A 15,306-nucleotide genomic window follows, 5' to 3' on the forward strand; every position below is an offset into this window, starting at 1 on the left:
AGAGGGTTGCTTTGGTGACAGTGGTGATGAACAAGGCAGGTGCAATACAGGTACTCAACCAAGATGGTTAGTTAAAGAAAAATGCAAGAGAGCTTGGATATAGGCAAAAATTCTGAGAAAGAGCTAGTGGGAATGATGCATGAAAGTAGGCCATAACCCAGCTGTGGTGTTACAGACCTGGAGCTGAACTCAGGTCCCTAAGAACTCTAGACTTAAGGAGGCCAGAGAAATAGAACAGCCTCCCTATGTGGGATAAGAAGATACATATATATATATATATATCTTTATATCTTTATATCTATATATATATCTATATATCTATATCTATATCTATATATATATATAAAGTTACTCTTTAACAGTGTCTCTCAAATAGAGCTCAGTTACCATGTAAACACTACAACTTTGAGGATAAAACAACAGAAGATTATTTCGGCTAGTTAGCAAGAGTTCCTGGAAGCCTGTCTGACTGTCCTTATTTCTGAGGAGTGGTGAGGCTATGTGTAGGACTTGATTAGCTCTATTGGGCAACTGGGAAAAGCAGGCCCTTTGGCACATACTATAGTATTATACAGGACATTCATCTGGCCTCACTGCCTTGTTCACACTAATACCAAAGTTTCTTCTAAAAATAGAGAGGTAGTATAGAGAAGCATTAAAAACCTGAGTTCTGAAATCAGGTGAAACTAGGTTATAAATAATTTCCTTATTTATAAAATGGAAATGGTTATAATACCTACCTCACAGGGTAGTTTTGAAAACTAAGTGAATTAACATATATAAACATGTATAAAGTCTCTTGCATGATGCCTGGCACATAGTAGGACCTAACCAACAAAATGAAAAATTGGCTCATATAGCTCCTCTTCTCAAAATTCTTCAACAGTTTCCTGTGATTAAATATCTACAACCTGGCTTCATAATAAAGGCAAGCATTTATTTCAGACTTAGCTGTCTTTTCTACTAGATTATAAGCTATTTGAAGGCGGGAACCATGTCTGTTTTATGCTCTCAACAATCAGTGCTACCACTTGCACAGTGTAGGTACTCAACATATACTTGTTGAATGAGTAAGTGAACATAATATCTTTCTCCATCCATAAACCCTCCCATTATATAGCTCATAAACACAATGCTAGCAGATGCTCTTTGGAATAACCCTGATGCTATGCAGGTTCCTGAAATGTTAAGGAATTCTCATATCCATTTCAGTTCACTGAATGGCACTAATTATTTTATGCTTTCTCTCACTCCTGAATATCCCAGGCTCCTGGGGCAGGGATTGTATGGACAAATGAAGTCCATAAACTAGATCAATATGTAACTCTAACATTCTCTGTCCGTTTTTGCCAAACCTTTATGAGGTGGACAATTGGATTGCTTTAAGAAACAGAGTTAATAAATAGTTTGGATAGAATGAACTGATTAAGGTTGAGTGATTACAATGGCAAATGTATCCCAATCTCTAATCATGCAATAAAGCAACAAAATATATTTTTAGCAACAAAACTGTTGTACAATTACCGTTTACTTGGTTGATTTCGGAGTTGGAGGATAGAATCTCATCTGCCAGCTTCTGTGCAGTAGGAAGAACTTCAGTGTGGTGTGCCGTGATTAAATACTGAATAAACTTTTGTAGCTGGTCCCTATTCATCTGGAAAAGGGTTTCTGAGATAGGAAGACGCAGTTTGACTTGGTCTGGTTTACGGATCCTGTAGAGTGAGAGCGCTACCACATGGGCACAGTAGAATATGTCTTTGTTCCCACAGCCACAAGCCACTGAAGTGATTTTGCATCGATCAAAACTGATGGCAACTTTATAAGTCACTGCTGGTTCAGAAGTAGTGGCCGGCTCAGTTACTGTGCCACTGAGATGGAAGCCTAAGGAAACAAAAAAGACATGTTTAGAGATTCTGTAGTAAGAAACCTGAAGGTTTTCATTTTGCATTTAAATTCATACATTCAGAAACTATGTGCTGAGTATCTCCTATGTACACAGTAGGCTCTGTCAAAGGTCAATGAAACCCAGGTATTGCTTCCTTTTTTAAAAATATCTATCTATCTATCTATCTATCTGTTTTGGCTGCGCCGGGTCTTAGTTGAGGTATGTGGGCTCTTAGTTGCGGCTTGCACGCTTCTTAGTGGCGGCTTGCAGGCTTCTTAGTTGCAGCACGTGGACTCTTAGTGGCGGCACGCACGTGGGGTCTAGTTCCCCGGCCGGGGGTCGGACCCGGGCCCCCTGCATTGGAAGTATGGCGTCTTACCCACTGGACCACCAGGTAAGTCCCCCCAGGTATTGCTCTTAAGAAACACACAATCTAGAAAAAGAGTCTTTACCCTGGAGTCCATGAACCTCCAGAACTAATAAGAAAACTTTTGTTTGTACATATGTACATTCTTCTGGGGGGACATTTCATACCTTTTATCATAGTCTCAAAAAGATTATTCAAGAACCTTGAATAAGTTAAGAACCTCGGTAGTAGATTTTGAGCTCTTTGTGGCCAAAGACAAGTCTACAAATAACGTCAGTACAATCTAGAGTAAGGTGAGCGTTATAAATGAGAGAAACCAAAAGAATGCCAGGAGGAAGGACAAGGAAGATAAGGGCAACATTTCTTCCTCAAAACAAACACTTCCAAAATGGTAACCACGTGGAATACCTAAAAGGCAAGAAGCCTCATAAGACGTATTTCAAAGCAGAGAGCTTGGTGCAGTGATACTATGCAGTGTTAACCTCCACTCACTAGCACACAGCACCAATAATTTTGAAATGTAGAGAGAATACATTTTTAAGTTACAACTAAATTGAAAAAAGTTAAATTCAATAGAAAATTCATTCTATACTGTTTATCCTTTAAATATGATTCTTCTTTGACAAAATATGTATTCAAACAATCATTCAGTCATTCAACAAAAGTTTAATAAGACTTTAAGTAACAAAACTTTTTTTTAAGTATCCCTGTTAGCCTAGGGATGCTAACACGAAAAGGAGAGGAATATCAAATATTCGTGAAGCACCTATTATGTAGCAGAACTGTGTTGGGTGCATTTAATAATTTGTCATAACAACCTTATGAAGTTGGTATTATTTTCCTTAGTTTAAAGGTATGTAAACTGAGGCTCAGAGGTGAAGGAATTTGCCCAAGGGCCCTCAGCTGGAAAGCGATAGACCTAGGATTTGGAACCAGGTCTGACTGACTCCAAAGTTTATTTTCTTTTATTTATACTACACTACTTCTGAAAATGCCATGACAAAGTCCTTATCCTCAAAAACCACAGACAAATAAATGATTACAATATAATATACCAAATGGTATAGTAGAGACAGGAACAAAGGTGAAGCTAATTTCATAGATTTTCTTGTTTTACTGCACTCCACACGGTGAATAGGAAAGCAATTTAAAATAACCTTATATTTGTTGGAGAAATATTTGCCAAATAATAAAAGGTGCATATGTTAGTTTCAGAGCTACCATCGTGACCTGGCGGAATTAAAAAATAAGGAGAAAAAACATTCCAAAATTCAAGTTTCAGATAATTATGGCTAATTAAAGTAAGAATAAGTCCTAAATTTATAAGCATACCCATAAAATCTAGCAAAATTAAGATTACTAAAGGCACATTTAGGACCAATCCAAAGAAAGGTGCACATTACTGAAAAAGTTAATATTAATTTCCAGAGTAAGGAAAATATCAAAATTAATTTGCTAACTTCATAGCTTTCAGGTATATTTTTAAAACTTCACAGAGGCTTTTTCTCAGTTAAACTTAGTTGCAGACTTAAAAATACTGATTGTCATTTGTTCAAAGCAAAGTAGAAAAGTTATATTCAAATGTGATTAAGTATGGCTAAAGACTGCCTTCACTTTAGAACTAAGGAAGAGAACCTTCTGCAGAGTTGAGAAGTAACTCTTCTCCAGATTTCTATCCCCTGGACATAGCCAGTAGAATAACACAACAGAGAGCACACTACACTACGAATTAGGCAGCCACGATCTGTTATTTACTATGTAGTTTTGGGCGACTCATTTTACAACTTTGAGCCTAAGCTTCCTCCTTAATAAGGTGGGGATAATAATACTTGCTCTACCTAGCTCTTAAAAGTGCTTTGTCAAACTGTAAATGTTCTACAGATTTATTATTCATGCTTTTATGCAGTTTTTGTTAATGGGTCTTCATGTCAAGGGAATGAGACAACTTCCCCAGTGGCCAAGTTTCACAGTGGTTGAAAATCAGGTGCTAAGAAAGTACATTTTTTATTTCCCTCAGGCCCTCAGGAGTATTTAGTATATTCTTGAGAAATGACTGATGAAAAGAGACCACATGGAAGGACTACTTTATTTTTTTATTTTTATTTTTAATTAATTAATTAATTAATTAATTTTTGGCTGTGTTGGGTCTTCTGTTGCTGCGCACGGGCTTTCTCTAGTTGCAGTGAGCCGGGGGCTATTCTTCGTTGTGGTGCATGGGCTTCTCATTGCAGTGGCTTCTCTTGTTGTGGAGCACGGGCTCTAGGCGCACGGGCTTCAGTAGTTGTGGCACGTGGGCTCAGTAGTTGTGGCTCGCGGGCTCTAGAGTGCAGGTTCAGTAGTTGTGGCGCATGGACTTAGTTGCTCCGTGGCATGTGGGATCTTCCCAGACCAGGGCTAGGATCCACGTCCCCTGCATTGGCAGGCAGATTCCTAACCACTGCACCACCAGGGAAGTCCCTAGAAGGACTACTTTAAAATTTCAAATAAGGTAATGATGCCAATGTGGGAAAACCTTAGGTTCCAAGCCTCTGAATCTAAAAGTTGAGTATAAACATTTCTACTTGTTTGGGGGCACTTGGCCTGTAGCACAGTCTCTGAACCCAATTCTCTCATTCCCTTCCTGCATGAAAATGAATAAGAATATTGGTTAGAGTTGGGACAGAAACTATGGGTATCTTATTAAGATGTAAGCCGCATGAGGGCAGGGCTTTCTCTGTATACTGCTCATTACTGTGAAAAAGCAAAGTCACTATGGCTGCACTATGAAAACAGATTGGGGCTTCACTGGTGGCACAGTGGTTGAGAATCTGCCTGCCAATGCAGGGGACACGGGTTCGAGCCCTGGTCTGGGAAGATCCCACATGCCGCGGAGCAACTGGGCCCGTGAGCCACAACTACTGAGCCTGCGCGTCTGGAGCCTGTCCTCCACAACAAGAGAGGCCGCGACAGTGAGAGGCCCGCGCACCGCGATGAAGAGTGGTCCCCACTCGCCGCAACTAGAGAACGCCTTCGCACAGAAACAAGACCCCACACAGCCAAAAATAAATAAATAAATAAATAAATTTATGGAAAAAAAACAAACAAAAAACAGATTGGACCTCGGCCTCCATATTTTTAGGATAAGAGGCTGGCCTAGAAGACCTCCAAGGTTCTATCTAGCACAGATATATTATGATTTCATAGTAACTATCACTAAATCTTATTATCTTTTCTAGAACCAGAGTACTTTTGGGATTTAAAGAGTATATAATAATAGCGAACCTTTATGAGTGCCTCCTATGTGTTCGGCTCTGTTCTAAGTACTTTACATGCATTAACTCATTAAATTTTCACAATTTTTATGAATTTGATAGGTATAATGGTAAGCTTTATGTGTCAATTTGACTAGGCTACAGAACCCAGTTATTCAATCAAATACTAATTAATCTGGGTGTTGCTGTGGAGGTGTTTTGTAGATGTGATTAACATCTACAATCAGCTGACTTTAACTAAAGGAAATTATCCTTAATAATGTGGGTGGGTCTTGTTCAATCAGCTGAAAGGCCTTATAGGCAAAACTGAGGTTTCTCTGTGAAAGAAGAAATTTTGCCTTAAGACTGTAGCATCAGATCCTGACCAAGAATTTCCAGCCTGATGGCCTGGAAACGTATACTATATATGTATATACAGTTATCTCCTACTGATTCTGTTTCTCTGGAAAACCCTGACTGGTTACTATTATTATTCCCATTTTATGTATGAGGAAACAAGCACAGAGAGGTTAAGTAACTTGCTCAAGGTCATTCTGCTACTAAGTGGCAAAGCCAAGATTCACAGCCAGGCAGTCTGGCTCAAAAGCCCATACTCTTTAACTATTACATTATACTGCCTCTGTATAATACTGTGTTGTATGGCAATCAATACCACATTTATATAAACTGTAAAACAACTATAAAACTAGAAACATTATTAGGAAATAACTTCTATGTTTACTGAAATTCTACAATTTCAGTTTTTATAGCATTGGTAATGGTTTGAACTTCTAGGTTAATCTGGAATTAGAGACAAAATGTTGAATATCAATTTAGATTCCATCTGCCTCCACAGCAGGTCAATGTTAAAACAACTGAGAAACTTTCTGCAAATTATTTTGCAGAAGCTAGTTAGACATGGCTCCCTAGAGGCTTTGATTAAGGTCCACGAAGCTCTTGGGAACATGTTCATTTGAGTTGGATAAATCTTTGGGCTCCATCAGCTGTATTAACACTGGTATAGCTCATGCTCCAGGCCTAAGCCCACTTGAAAGGCAGAAGGTTCTTGTTGGCTCCGTGGAAGTTTCCTTGCTGGGAGTTCCTTTTTCCCTTATTATAATCTAGTAACACTTTTTTCAAGATTAATTACTCCTGAGAATAAAGCTACATAGAGGTTCAATGTACTATTTCTTTCCCATTGCAAACCTAACTGCCATCAATAATCTGCTGATTTAAGCAAAGATGTAGAAGCCTAATTTTAAAAAATTTCTATTGAATCAGCATGTATTTATTGAATACCCACTGTGTGCTCTTTTTACCTTTTAACTCTTTTATTTGGACATTTTCAAACAAAGAAGTAGAGAGACCGCTGTATAATGAGTCCTCTACATCCATCACTCAGCTTCAACAATTATCAATACAAAGATAAACTTGTTTAACCTTTACCCTCTCCCAGCTCCTTCCCTGTCCTCCTCAATTTATTATATTGAAGTAAATCCCATAAATATCCTTTCATCAGTAAATACCTCGGTATACATTTCTAAAAGACAAGAACTTAATTTTTTTGTGTGTGTGTGCCACCCCGTGTGGCATGTGGGATCCTAGTTCCCCAACCAGGGATCAAAAACCTGCTCCCCCTGCATTGAAAGCACAGAGTCTTAACCACTGGACCGCCAGGGAAGTCCCACAAGAACTGAAAATTAATAATTCCTTAATATCAAATATCCAGTATTCAGATTTCCACAACTGACTTCAAAAACAAAACAGAGCAAAAAACAGGAAAGGTTTGTTCAAATCAGAATACAAACAAGGTCCAGATATTACATTTGGTTGATAATGTCTCTTAAGCTACAAGTTCCTTCTCCTTCCTCTTCCCCTTCAATTATTTACTGAAAAATAATAGTTAGCTCTAGAGAGACTTGACCAGATTCAGGGTTTTGGTAAACTTACTTCACAGGTTGTGTTGCATACTTTCTATTACATCACATCAGGAGACACATCATGCCCGATAATCTTTCTTCCTGTGCTGTTAGAATTCAGCACTGGGTTCAGGTGTTGTTAGCCTGCTCCATCCATTATAAAGTTCCTTGTCAACTTTTCACCTAATAGTTTTAGTAGTCATTGATGATCATTGCCTTGATCTATTGATATTATTTCACTTGGGTGGCTTTACTTTAAAAAATAAATTTGACTCTCTCACATCCTCTGACTCTTAACACCCTAAACTGTAAAATAAGGAAAAAAACATAAAATGGCTAGCTTAGTGCCTGGAACATGGTGGGCTTTTAACAAAAAAAGTGACAGAAACAACCACAAAAATTGCTTAGAACTCATGGGGAAAACAACTACTTTATAGACAAAGTTTTCCTGAATATCAGCTTTGTGATGATCCTTCATTCACATTTTCTTAAAATATAAAAAGAAAACACATATATTGTGAAATCATCCTGCTTATCAAAATGCCCAAAAGACTTTAAAACAGTCTCTTTTTATCAGTTGTAAGTCTTGAAATGATTAAGATAATGGATGGACTGGTGGGAGAGGGAGTAGGCAGGCACATAGGGAAGCAACATGTGCTTGCTTCACTAGTGGCTCCCGTAGGCCGTAAAGGTCAAATGCCCATATTTCCTTCCTCCTTACAGCATGTCTTTTGGTACAAAGCAGTCAGGGATGGTGGGTCTAGTAGAGACCTGGCTTTTTGAAGAAACGGTCAGTCAATCAGGCAGCTGCTCCCCTTGTGGCCCTATCAACTTCATACACAGGGGGAAAAAAAACCTCAAGTGCTTTAACACTGAGTGAGCCCTGAATGCACCATATACTTTCAAGGAGTTCCTGTTTAGTTTTGCAAGCACTGCATCCCTCCAACCAACCCCCAAATCACAAAGCTAGCTTTGCCCTGAGAAAAAGATTTGAAAAAATTTCAACTTCCTGTTCTGTGGCTGAGGCACCTTTCCTACCTGGCCTCTACACTGTTTAGAAATTTTAGAATAAAATTGTACTGCAGCCCCTTCTCCACTACATACCACAATGGCTCTGATGTCTCGGCTTCCAGGAAAAAAATGACCTTCTATAAATGCCTGCTATGAGGTAAGCCCCTACCAGAATGTTATCCTGTAAGTGTGCCATGTTTTCCTTGCCTTCAACATGCTCCAAGTACCATTTAGGAGTGGAGAAAGATTCAAAAAGTGTGCAGAAATGGCCTCATAGGCCCCTAATAACTGAGTTCTTTGCAGGCAGTCCTTGCTACAGCTTGTCATGCTTAAATGTGCAACAAGAGCTCTGAGAACTTCATGATTAGCAAGAAATTGTTAAAAATCCAGGAGTGGGGACTTCCCTGGTGGTGCAGTGGTTAAGAATCCACCTGCCAGTGCAGGGAACATGGGTTTGATCCCTGGTCCGGGAAGATCCCACGTGCTGCGGAGCAACTAAGCCCGTGCACCACAACTACTGAGCCCGAGTGCTGCAACTAGTGAAACCTGTATGCCTAGAGCCCATGTTCTTCAACAAGAGAAGCCACCGCTATAAGAAGCCCACACACCGCAACAAAGAGTAGCCCCCACTTGCCGCAACTAGAGAAAGCACACGCACAGCAACAAAGACCCAACGCAGCCCCCCAAAAAAATCCAGGAGTGCTCATGGCTTAAGAGTTCTTATTCTCCTGCCTTCTAAACTAAATGGTGGCACAAGAGGAAATGGAAAAGACTGAAAGTGTTTACTTAACATTTCTTTTCCAGCATCAGTGCTGGGGAATCCAGAGCGTGGGCTGGACCCAACCTTGGACTAAACAGAAAGTACCAAGGACCAGTTTTATACTTGAGGAAAATATAAATAAAATGTCTCTTTCCCAAATAAGGAAATCCTATGTTCTTCATGGCTTTGCTCAAATATCACCTCCATATGAAACTATCTGGTGCCTCAGTTGCTAAACTGAATCATGTTTTTTGGTTTTTTACATTGGAGTATAGTTGATTAACAATGTTGTGACAGTTTCAGGTGTACAACAAAGTGATAAACTGAATCATGTTAAATGAAGAAACTTTAACATTTGTGCCTATGGAGCTTACAGTTTAGTTCACAAGAGAGCATTTTACCCAGAATCAACTGATAAAGGACCGAAGAGATAATAATTTCACAGATGAAGAATAGGCTCAGAGATGTTATGCAATTTGCAGCTTGTAATCATTTACACGATTATAGTCATGATAACAGAAATTAAAATGACCATAAATTCACATTCTGAAACATTTTAGGCTGTAAAGACTAGGAAAAATAAACTTGTGAAGAGTTTCCTTCAAATTAATATACTTCCTGAATACAGTCAAATTGCTTCTTTTGATTTAAAAAGAACAAAAATAAATAACTTTTAATCACTAACAGTTTTTGAGCACTTACCATGTGTTCTTTTACAAACATTGCATCATTTAATCCTCACCACAATGTTATGTGTTTAGTACTATTATCCCCATTTTTTGTGAAGAAACTGAAGCTTAGAGAAAGTATTCAATTTGCCTAAGTTTACACAGCCTGTAAGTGGCAGAGCTAGAATTTGAACCCAGGCATTCCGGCTTCAGAGTCTAAGCTCCTAACAACCACATTTTATTGCTATTATAGTGTTTCCCAAACACCAACTTCATTTTCCTGGCTTAGGAAAATCAGAGTGATGTTTGGTACTGCTCCGTAAACTTTTTTTTGTAAAAATTAGGACATTGCTAAATCATACTAGTTCAATTTTCATCCTTTGTTTACATACAGTCAGCTACTATGATACTAAGTTACCAAACTGATAGAAAAATGGAATCCTAACAGGGACAAACGGCAGAGAATGTGCAAAATGTATTCAAAAATGTATTCAATCTGGTAACCCAAAAGTTACAGCACGTCTTCCCCTTACAGACTACAAGAAATTTGAAGAGCCAAAACACATAAAGATGTTAATTTCTCTCTTTTTAAAAAGTATCTTAAGGTTAATTCATTCATTAAACTAATAACTATTTAAGATCTACTATGTTAGGTCCCAAGGATACATCTGTGAAAAGGCCAAATGATCCCTGACTTTATGGTATTTATAGTGTAGCTGGGGAGACAGATATTAAACAACTAAGTCCACAGAAAATTATTTAATTTTAATTGTTAAGAAGTACAGAATGACAGAATAGTATATAATATGGAAGACCTGACCTGGTTTAGCATTTTGAGCAGAATTTTATAGAATAAATCAGAATTAACTAGGTGAAAGGATAGGGAATGCAGAGTAGTGGTAAAGAGGACTCCAGGTAGAAAACAAAAAGTACATATGCAGAGGGGAAAAGAAGGCTATGCAGAGGTGCTAAGGCCAAGAGGAATATGGAATGTTCAAAGAACGGAAAGAAGACCAGCAACTGGAAAGCCAACAGGGAGGGGGGTAAAGGGGCATACAATGAGGCTGGAGAAGCAGGCAGGGGCCATGGCTCTGGGATGCATCCTAGCTCCTGCCTCTGCTCCATATCCAAGAGGGTCACTAAATCCTGTGGATTCTGCCTCCTAAGTATCTCTCCATTCGAGCGCCTCTCCTTTAACTCCGCTAACACTGCCTCAGCCCAAGTTCATAATAATCTCCTGCTTGGATTAACTAATCTTCCTGCCCGCACGTCTTATTCCCTCTACCCACCTTCCATAACATCAGCAGAATGATCTTCCTAAAACAAAATCATGTCATTCCTACTAAACTGTGACCTATTCATTTCACAGTCTTGGTATCTAACACAGAGTCTGGCATAGAAAAAACATTTATAAAAATGTTTGCTTAAAATCTTTCAAATGGTTCCTCACTGATTATAGGGTAAAGTTCAAACTTATGATGTGGCCTCTTTATATCTCTTCAGACTTGCTTCCTGCCACTTCTCAAAGCACTAAACACACTAAACTACTTGCAGATTCTTGACTATGCAGTGTTTTCTTAGCCTCTATGTCCCCATACCAGGTGTGATCTTCTCACCTCCTTATCCTTAATTCTCAACTCAAGTGATACCTACACTGGGGAATCTTCCCTGATCTCCCTGGAGAATTAAATGCTTCTTCTTGAGTTCTCAATTTTTATCAGTCATATCTCTCTTACAGCACTTGACATCAGTTTAATTAATAGTTTTTATATTTGGCTTTTCCCTTTAGATTGTGAACTCCTTGAAAGCAGAGGTTATGTCTTTTTCACCTCTATATTTTCATTTCAGGCACATTTTAAGGGTTTCATAAGTATTTGTTTATGGATGAATGAATAAATGAACACTAAACTGAATCTTTAATTTATATATCCACATTCATGATTCACAGAGAAGTAAGCATGTTTATAAAATTCTTGATTTTATGATTTAAAAAAAAATCAGCCAATAATTAAACAATTTTGCTGGGATGGTGAGCAAAGTAACAAGCTAATAACAGTGAAACATAAGATTATTTTCCATAATTCATATTTATGCCTCAAATGGACAGCTGTTATGCTTCCACCAATTTTCGAACCCTTTTTAAAAATATAAAATATGAGCAATTTATTAATTAACAATTACTGGATATTTACTATGTGCCAGAGAGTGTTCTAAGTATTGATACTTTCCATGTATTAACTAATTAAACCCTCACAACAGCTCTACAAGATAGGTTTATTTATTAGTCACCTTTTTCAGATGAGGAAACTGAGGCTCAGAGATGTAAAGGAACTTGTCTAAGAGCACACATTCTGTAAAAGGTTGAGTTGGGATTTGTACCAGGCAGAGCCTGCACTCTTAACTACTACAATATATGGAATATGACCATGCAGTTTAAATTATGTACACAAAATTTTATAAAAGTAATTAGCAAGCACAGTTCTATAAAGATGCACTAATGACAAGTCAGTAAACTCTGATGTTTGCCTGGTTTCCTGGGCAATTGTTCAAGGCAACTGAAACTGACAAGTGCTCTGTGATGCTCTCACAGTTGGAATGAAGATAGGTTTACGAATTTATCTGTACAAGACAATGTCTCAGCACAGTGAGTGAATCATCTGAAAGCTCTAAAGGAAAGCACTTCTCAGTACAGCCCTCTGACACCATTCAAAGTCTTTTGTGTTTCCAAGTGCAAGAAAGCCTCTAGTAAAGCTTGGGCAATTAAAACCACTTTGCTCATTGCTCTTTTGATTCACCAGACCCTTGAGCAGGTGCTAATGCATGAAAATGAATGTAGTTTCAGCCAATGGCAGGGAAAAGGAGAGCTGTGGTTTACAAAAAGAATGATTTTTCTTATAGTCAGTTTAAGAGTATATACACACACAGATATACAAACTAGGTAACTCCTTTGAATGAGAACGCTTTCCTCTTGAATAAATTTGGTTTTGATGAAACTATATAGTATAAATTAGACTTTCTCACTTAATTCTTGTCTCCTAGAAGGCCAAAGCAGTATACCAGCAGCCACTCATTTTCCTTTCTGTCACCTAGCAAAATGGTAGTCACACAAAGGCTTAAAACAGTGCAAGTGACATCCTCAAAATAACTAATTTCCCTTCTAGAAAACCTTACTCAAAAGCTGGGTAACTACTGCCTAAACAAGAGCACTGGAATGGCTCTGTGGACTCACACTATTATATACAGAGCTAAAGAATCAGGGTGCTTGAGTTCTAATTCCAATACCCCTCAATTCCTCTTTGCCTCAGTTTCTTAATTATGCAAATAGACATTATAATACTTATATGCCTACCAGATTCATGTGAAAGTAATTTGTAAAGAACACATTTCCCAGAGAAATGTGTTTGCTATCATTCAATAGTGATCCCAACTGGCCAGAGCCAGCACCTATATAAGTTCACAAGAAGCAGATGGCGCCCACAGACTGGGTGAGGGTGCAAGAGATTGCAAAGTGAGGAGCAGTATTGTTATTCGGGAATACAAATGATGCTGCCCTATTACCCTGAGAGCTATTTGGTTTGTTTGTATTAGAGAGGTCACCCTAAGCTTCTCAGAGCAGCTGAGTAAGCTGGAGGGCCCTTCTTGTGGCCATCTGCTCCCCTCCCAGACTCCTCTGGCAAATCAAGAGGTTTTCCTTGTATTAACCTCTGAAGAGCAGCCACAGGCCCTTCTCAGCATCAGCTTCAGCAGGCAATGGTCTCCACTCTCCATCTGTCCCAGCAACACAGTTAAAGAACAATGAGGCTTCCCAAGCCCAGGTATTCACTTAGAGATACCCGTGCATTACCTAGTTTTCCAGTACTCTTTTACTTGGATCTCTATTAAGGGGATTGATTAGGTGTATATTTTAAAAGATTAAATTATTTTTCTTTTGTTATTTTAGAAACATTTTATTTAGAAAAAATGGGAATGATTTGTCTGGAAGATTCATTTACAAATCTAATATGCCTAAAACATAATCACTTTAAAAATGATAAATTCATGATAAATTCATTCCCCCTACCCCAACCACTCTGTGGAGCAGAAGACTTATAGAACAAGTTGTCTTGTATATTGATGGACAATCAATCTATTCAGAACTGCAGATCAGATGCGCTCCTCAGTTCACAGATTGGGAAAAAATACTACACCCTTTAAGCAGTTATCCGCAGAAACAATGTGTACATATACAAGGTACACATGTTGCCAAAAGGGATGTTATAGGCTAATAATTACCACGTGGGTTATTGATTTGAATAGAGAAAAGGGCAATATACAATTGTAAAATGATTTCAGAAATTACCTTACTCCATTTAGTAGTCTACATCAATGGGGGAAAATAAAAATGAAACAATAAATTGTTTTTCAAAAGGAAAAGGAGGGATTTCCCTGGTGCTCCAGCTGTTAAGACTCCACACTCCAATGCAGGGGGCCCGGGTTTGATTCCTGGTCAGGGAACTGGATCCTGCATGCCGCAACTAAAAGATCTTGCATGCCGCAACGAAGATCCCGCGTGCCGCAAATGGAGACCCGGCACAGCCAAATAAATAAATATATTTAAAAAAAAAACAAAACACAAAAAGAAAAGGATACCCATAGGTGTTTTTGATCAACCACAATATTGAGTGATGAACTGTTTATTTTTGAGAGTCTTCAAAAGAGTATTCAGATTTATATTAAAGCATTAAAAATTACCCAGATATCCTTTTCCAAGAGGAAAAACTTCTGGCTACTTCTTTGAGACTGTATACACTGAATCAAGTCATCAGAATATACTGAAATTATACTAAAATGAGGTAATATATAGCACTTAGAATAGTGTCTGCCATACCATAAATACTCAAAAAATGTTATTATGTTAGTATTCCGACTATAACTGTAGTTAACTCCTTTATTCCAATATCTAAAGACCCCTTCATTTTGAGCTGAGCCTTAACCTCAAATGATTTAAAGAAAATGCCTATGCATAAATATCATTTGAACTGTAATCAAATTCTTACAGCAATCAAAAGACTAATTTTCAGGCAATCTTAATCCTCATTTTTATTAAACTCCATGACATTTTATTTCCAACATGGCCTTTTTAATATGGAGATGAATGCATATCCCACACAACATTCTTTATTTAAAGGTTTCATGTGCTAGTAAGAACACCATTCCTAACGTTTACGATATTTTGGTCAAGGCCTCATATTACCCTCTAGCTTTATTCTTTTGTTCCATCTTGCGACTTGACCTGTGTGGGGCAGCAAGAATGTCAAAACAAATTCAATTAGGACAATGCTTTTCATTTTGTTTAGAAACCGGAGAAAAGCATTTTTCCACATTCTACAGTAACCTGATTCCATTACAAACACCAATCAAATAGAAGACATTCTCATTAGGTCTTCACTCAGTGTTCTAAATGCATTCACATCATCCACTGGATCC

General features: G+C 38.1%; 1 protein-coding gene across 1 annotated transcript in view; it reads right to left on the bottom strand.

Annotated features, from left to right (window-relative positions):
• ZSWIM5 (zinc finger SWIM-type containing 5) overlaps positions 1 to 15,306 on the bottom strand; it is a gene marked incomplete at both ends in the record, with an annotated part of 255,304 nt that overhangs the window by 67,331 nt on the left and 172,667 nt on the right. Inside the window, one exon of the mRNA XM_079698739.1 lies at positions 1,525 to 1,881. Within this exon, the coding sequence (XP_079554865.1) occupies positions 1,525 to 1,881 (357 nt within the window). The remainder of the gene's footprint in view (positions 1 to 1,524; positions 1,882 to 15,306) is intronic.

The sequence above is a fragment of the Hyperoodon ampullatus genome, assembly GCF_949752795.1.
Source record: "Hyperoodon ampullatus genome assembly, chromosome: 2".
Taxonomy (NCBI): Eukaryota; Metazoa; Chordata; class Mammalia; order Artiodactyla; family Ziphiidae; genus Hyperoodon; species Hyperoodon ampullatus.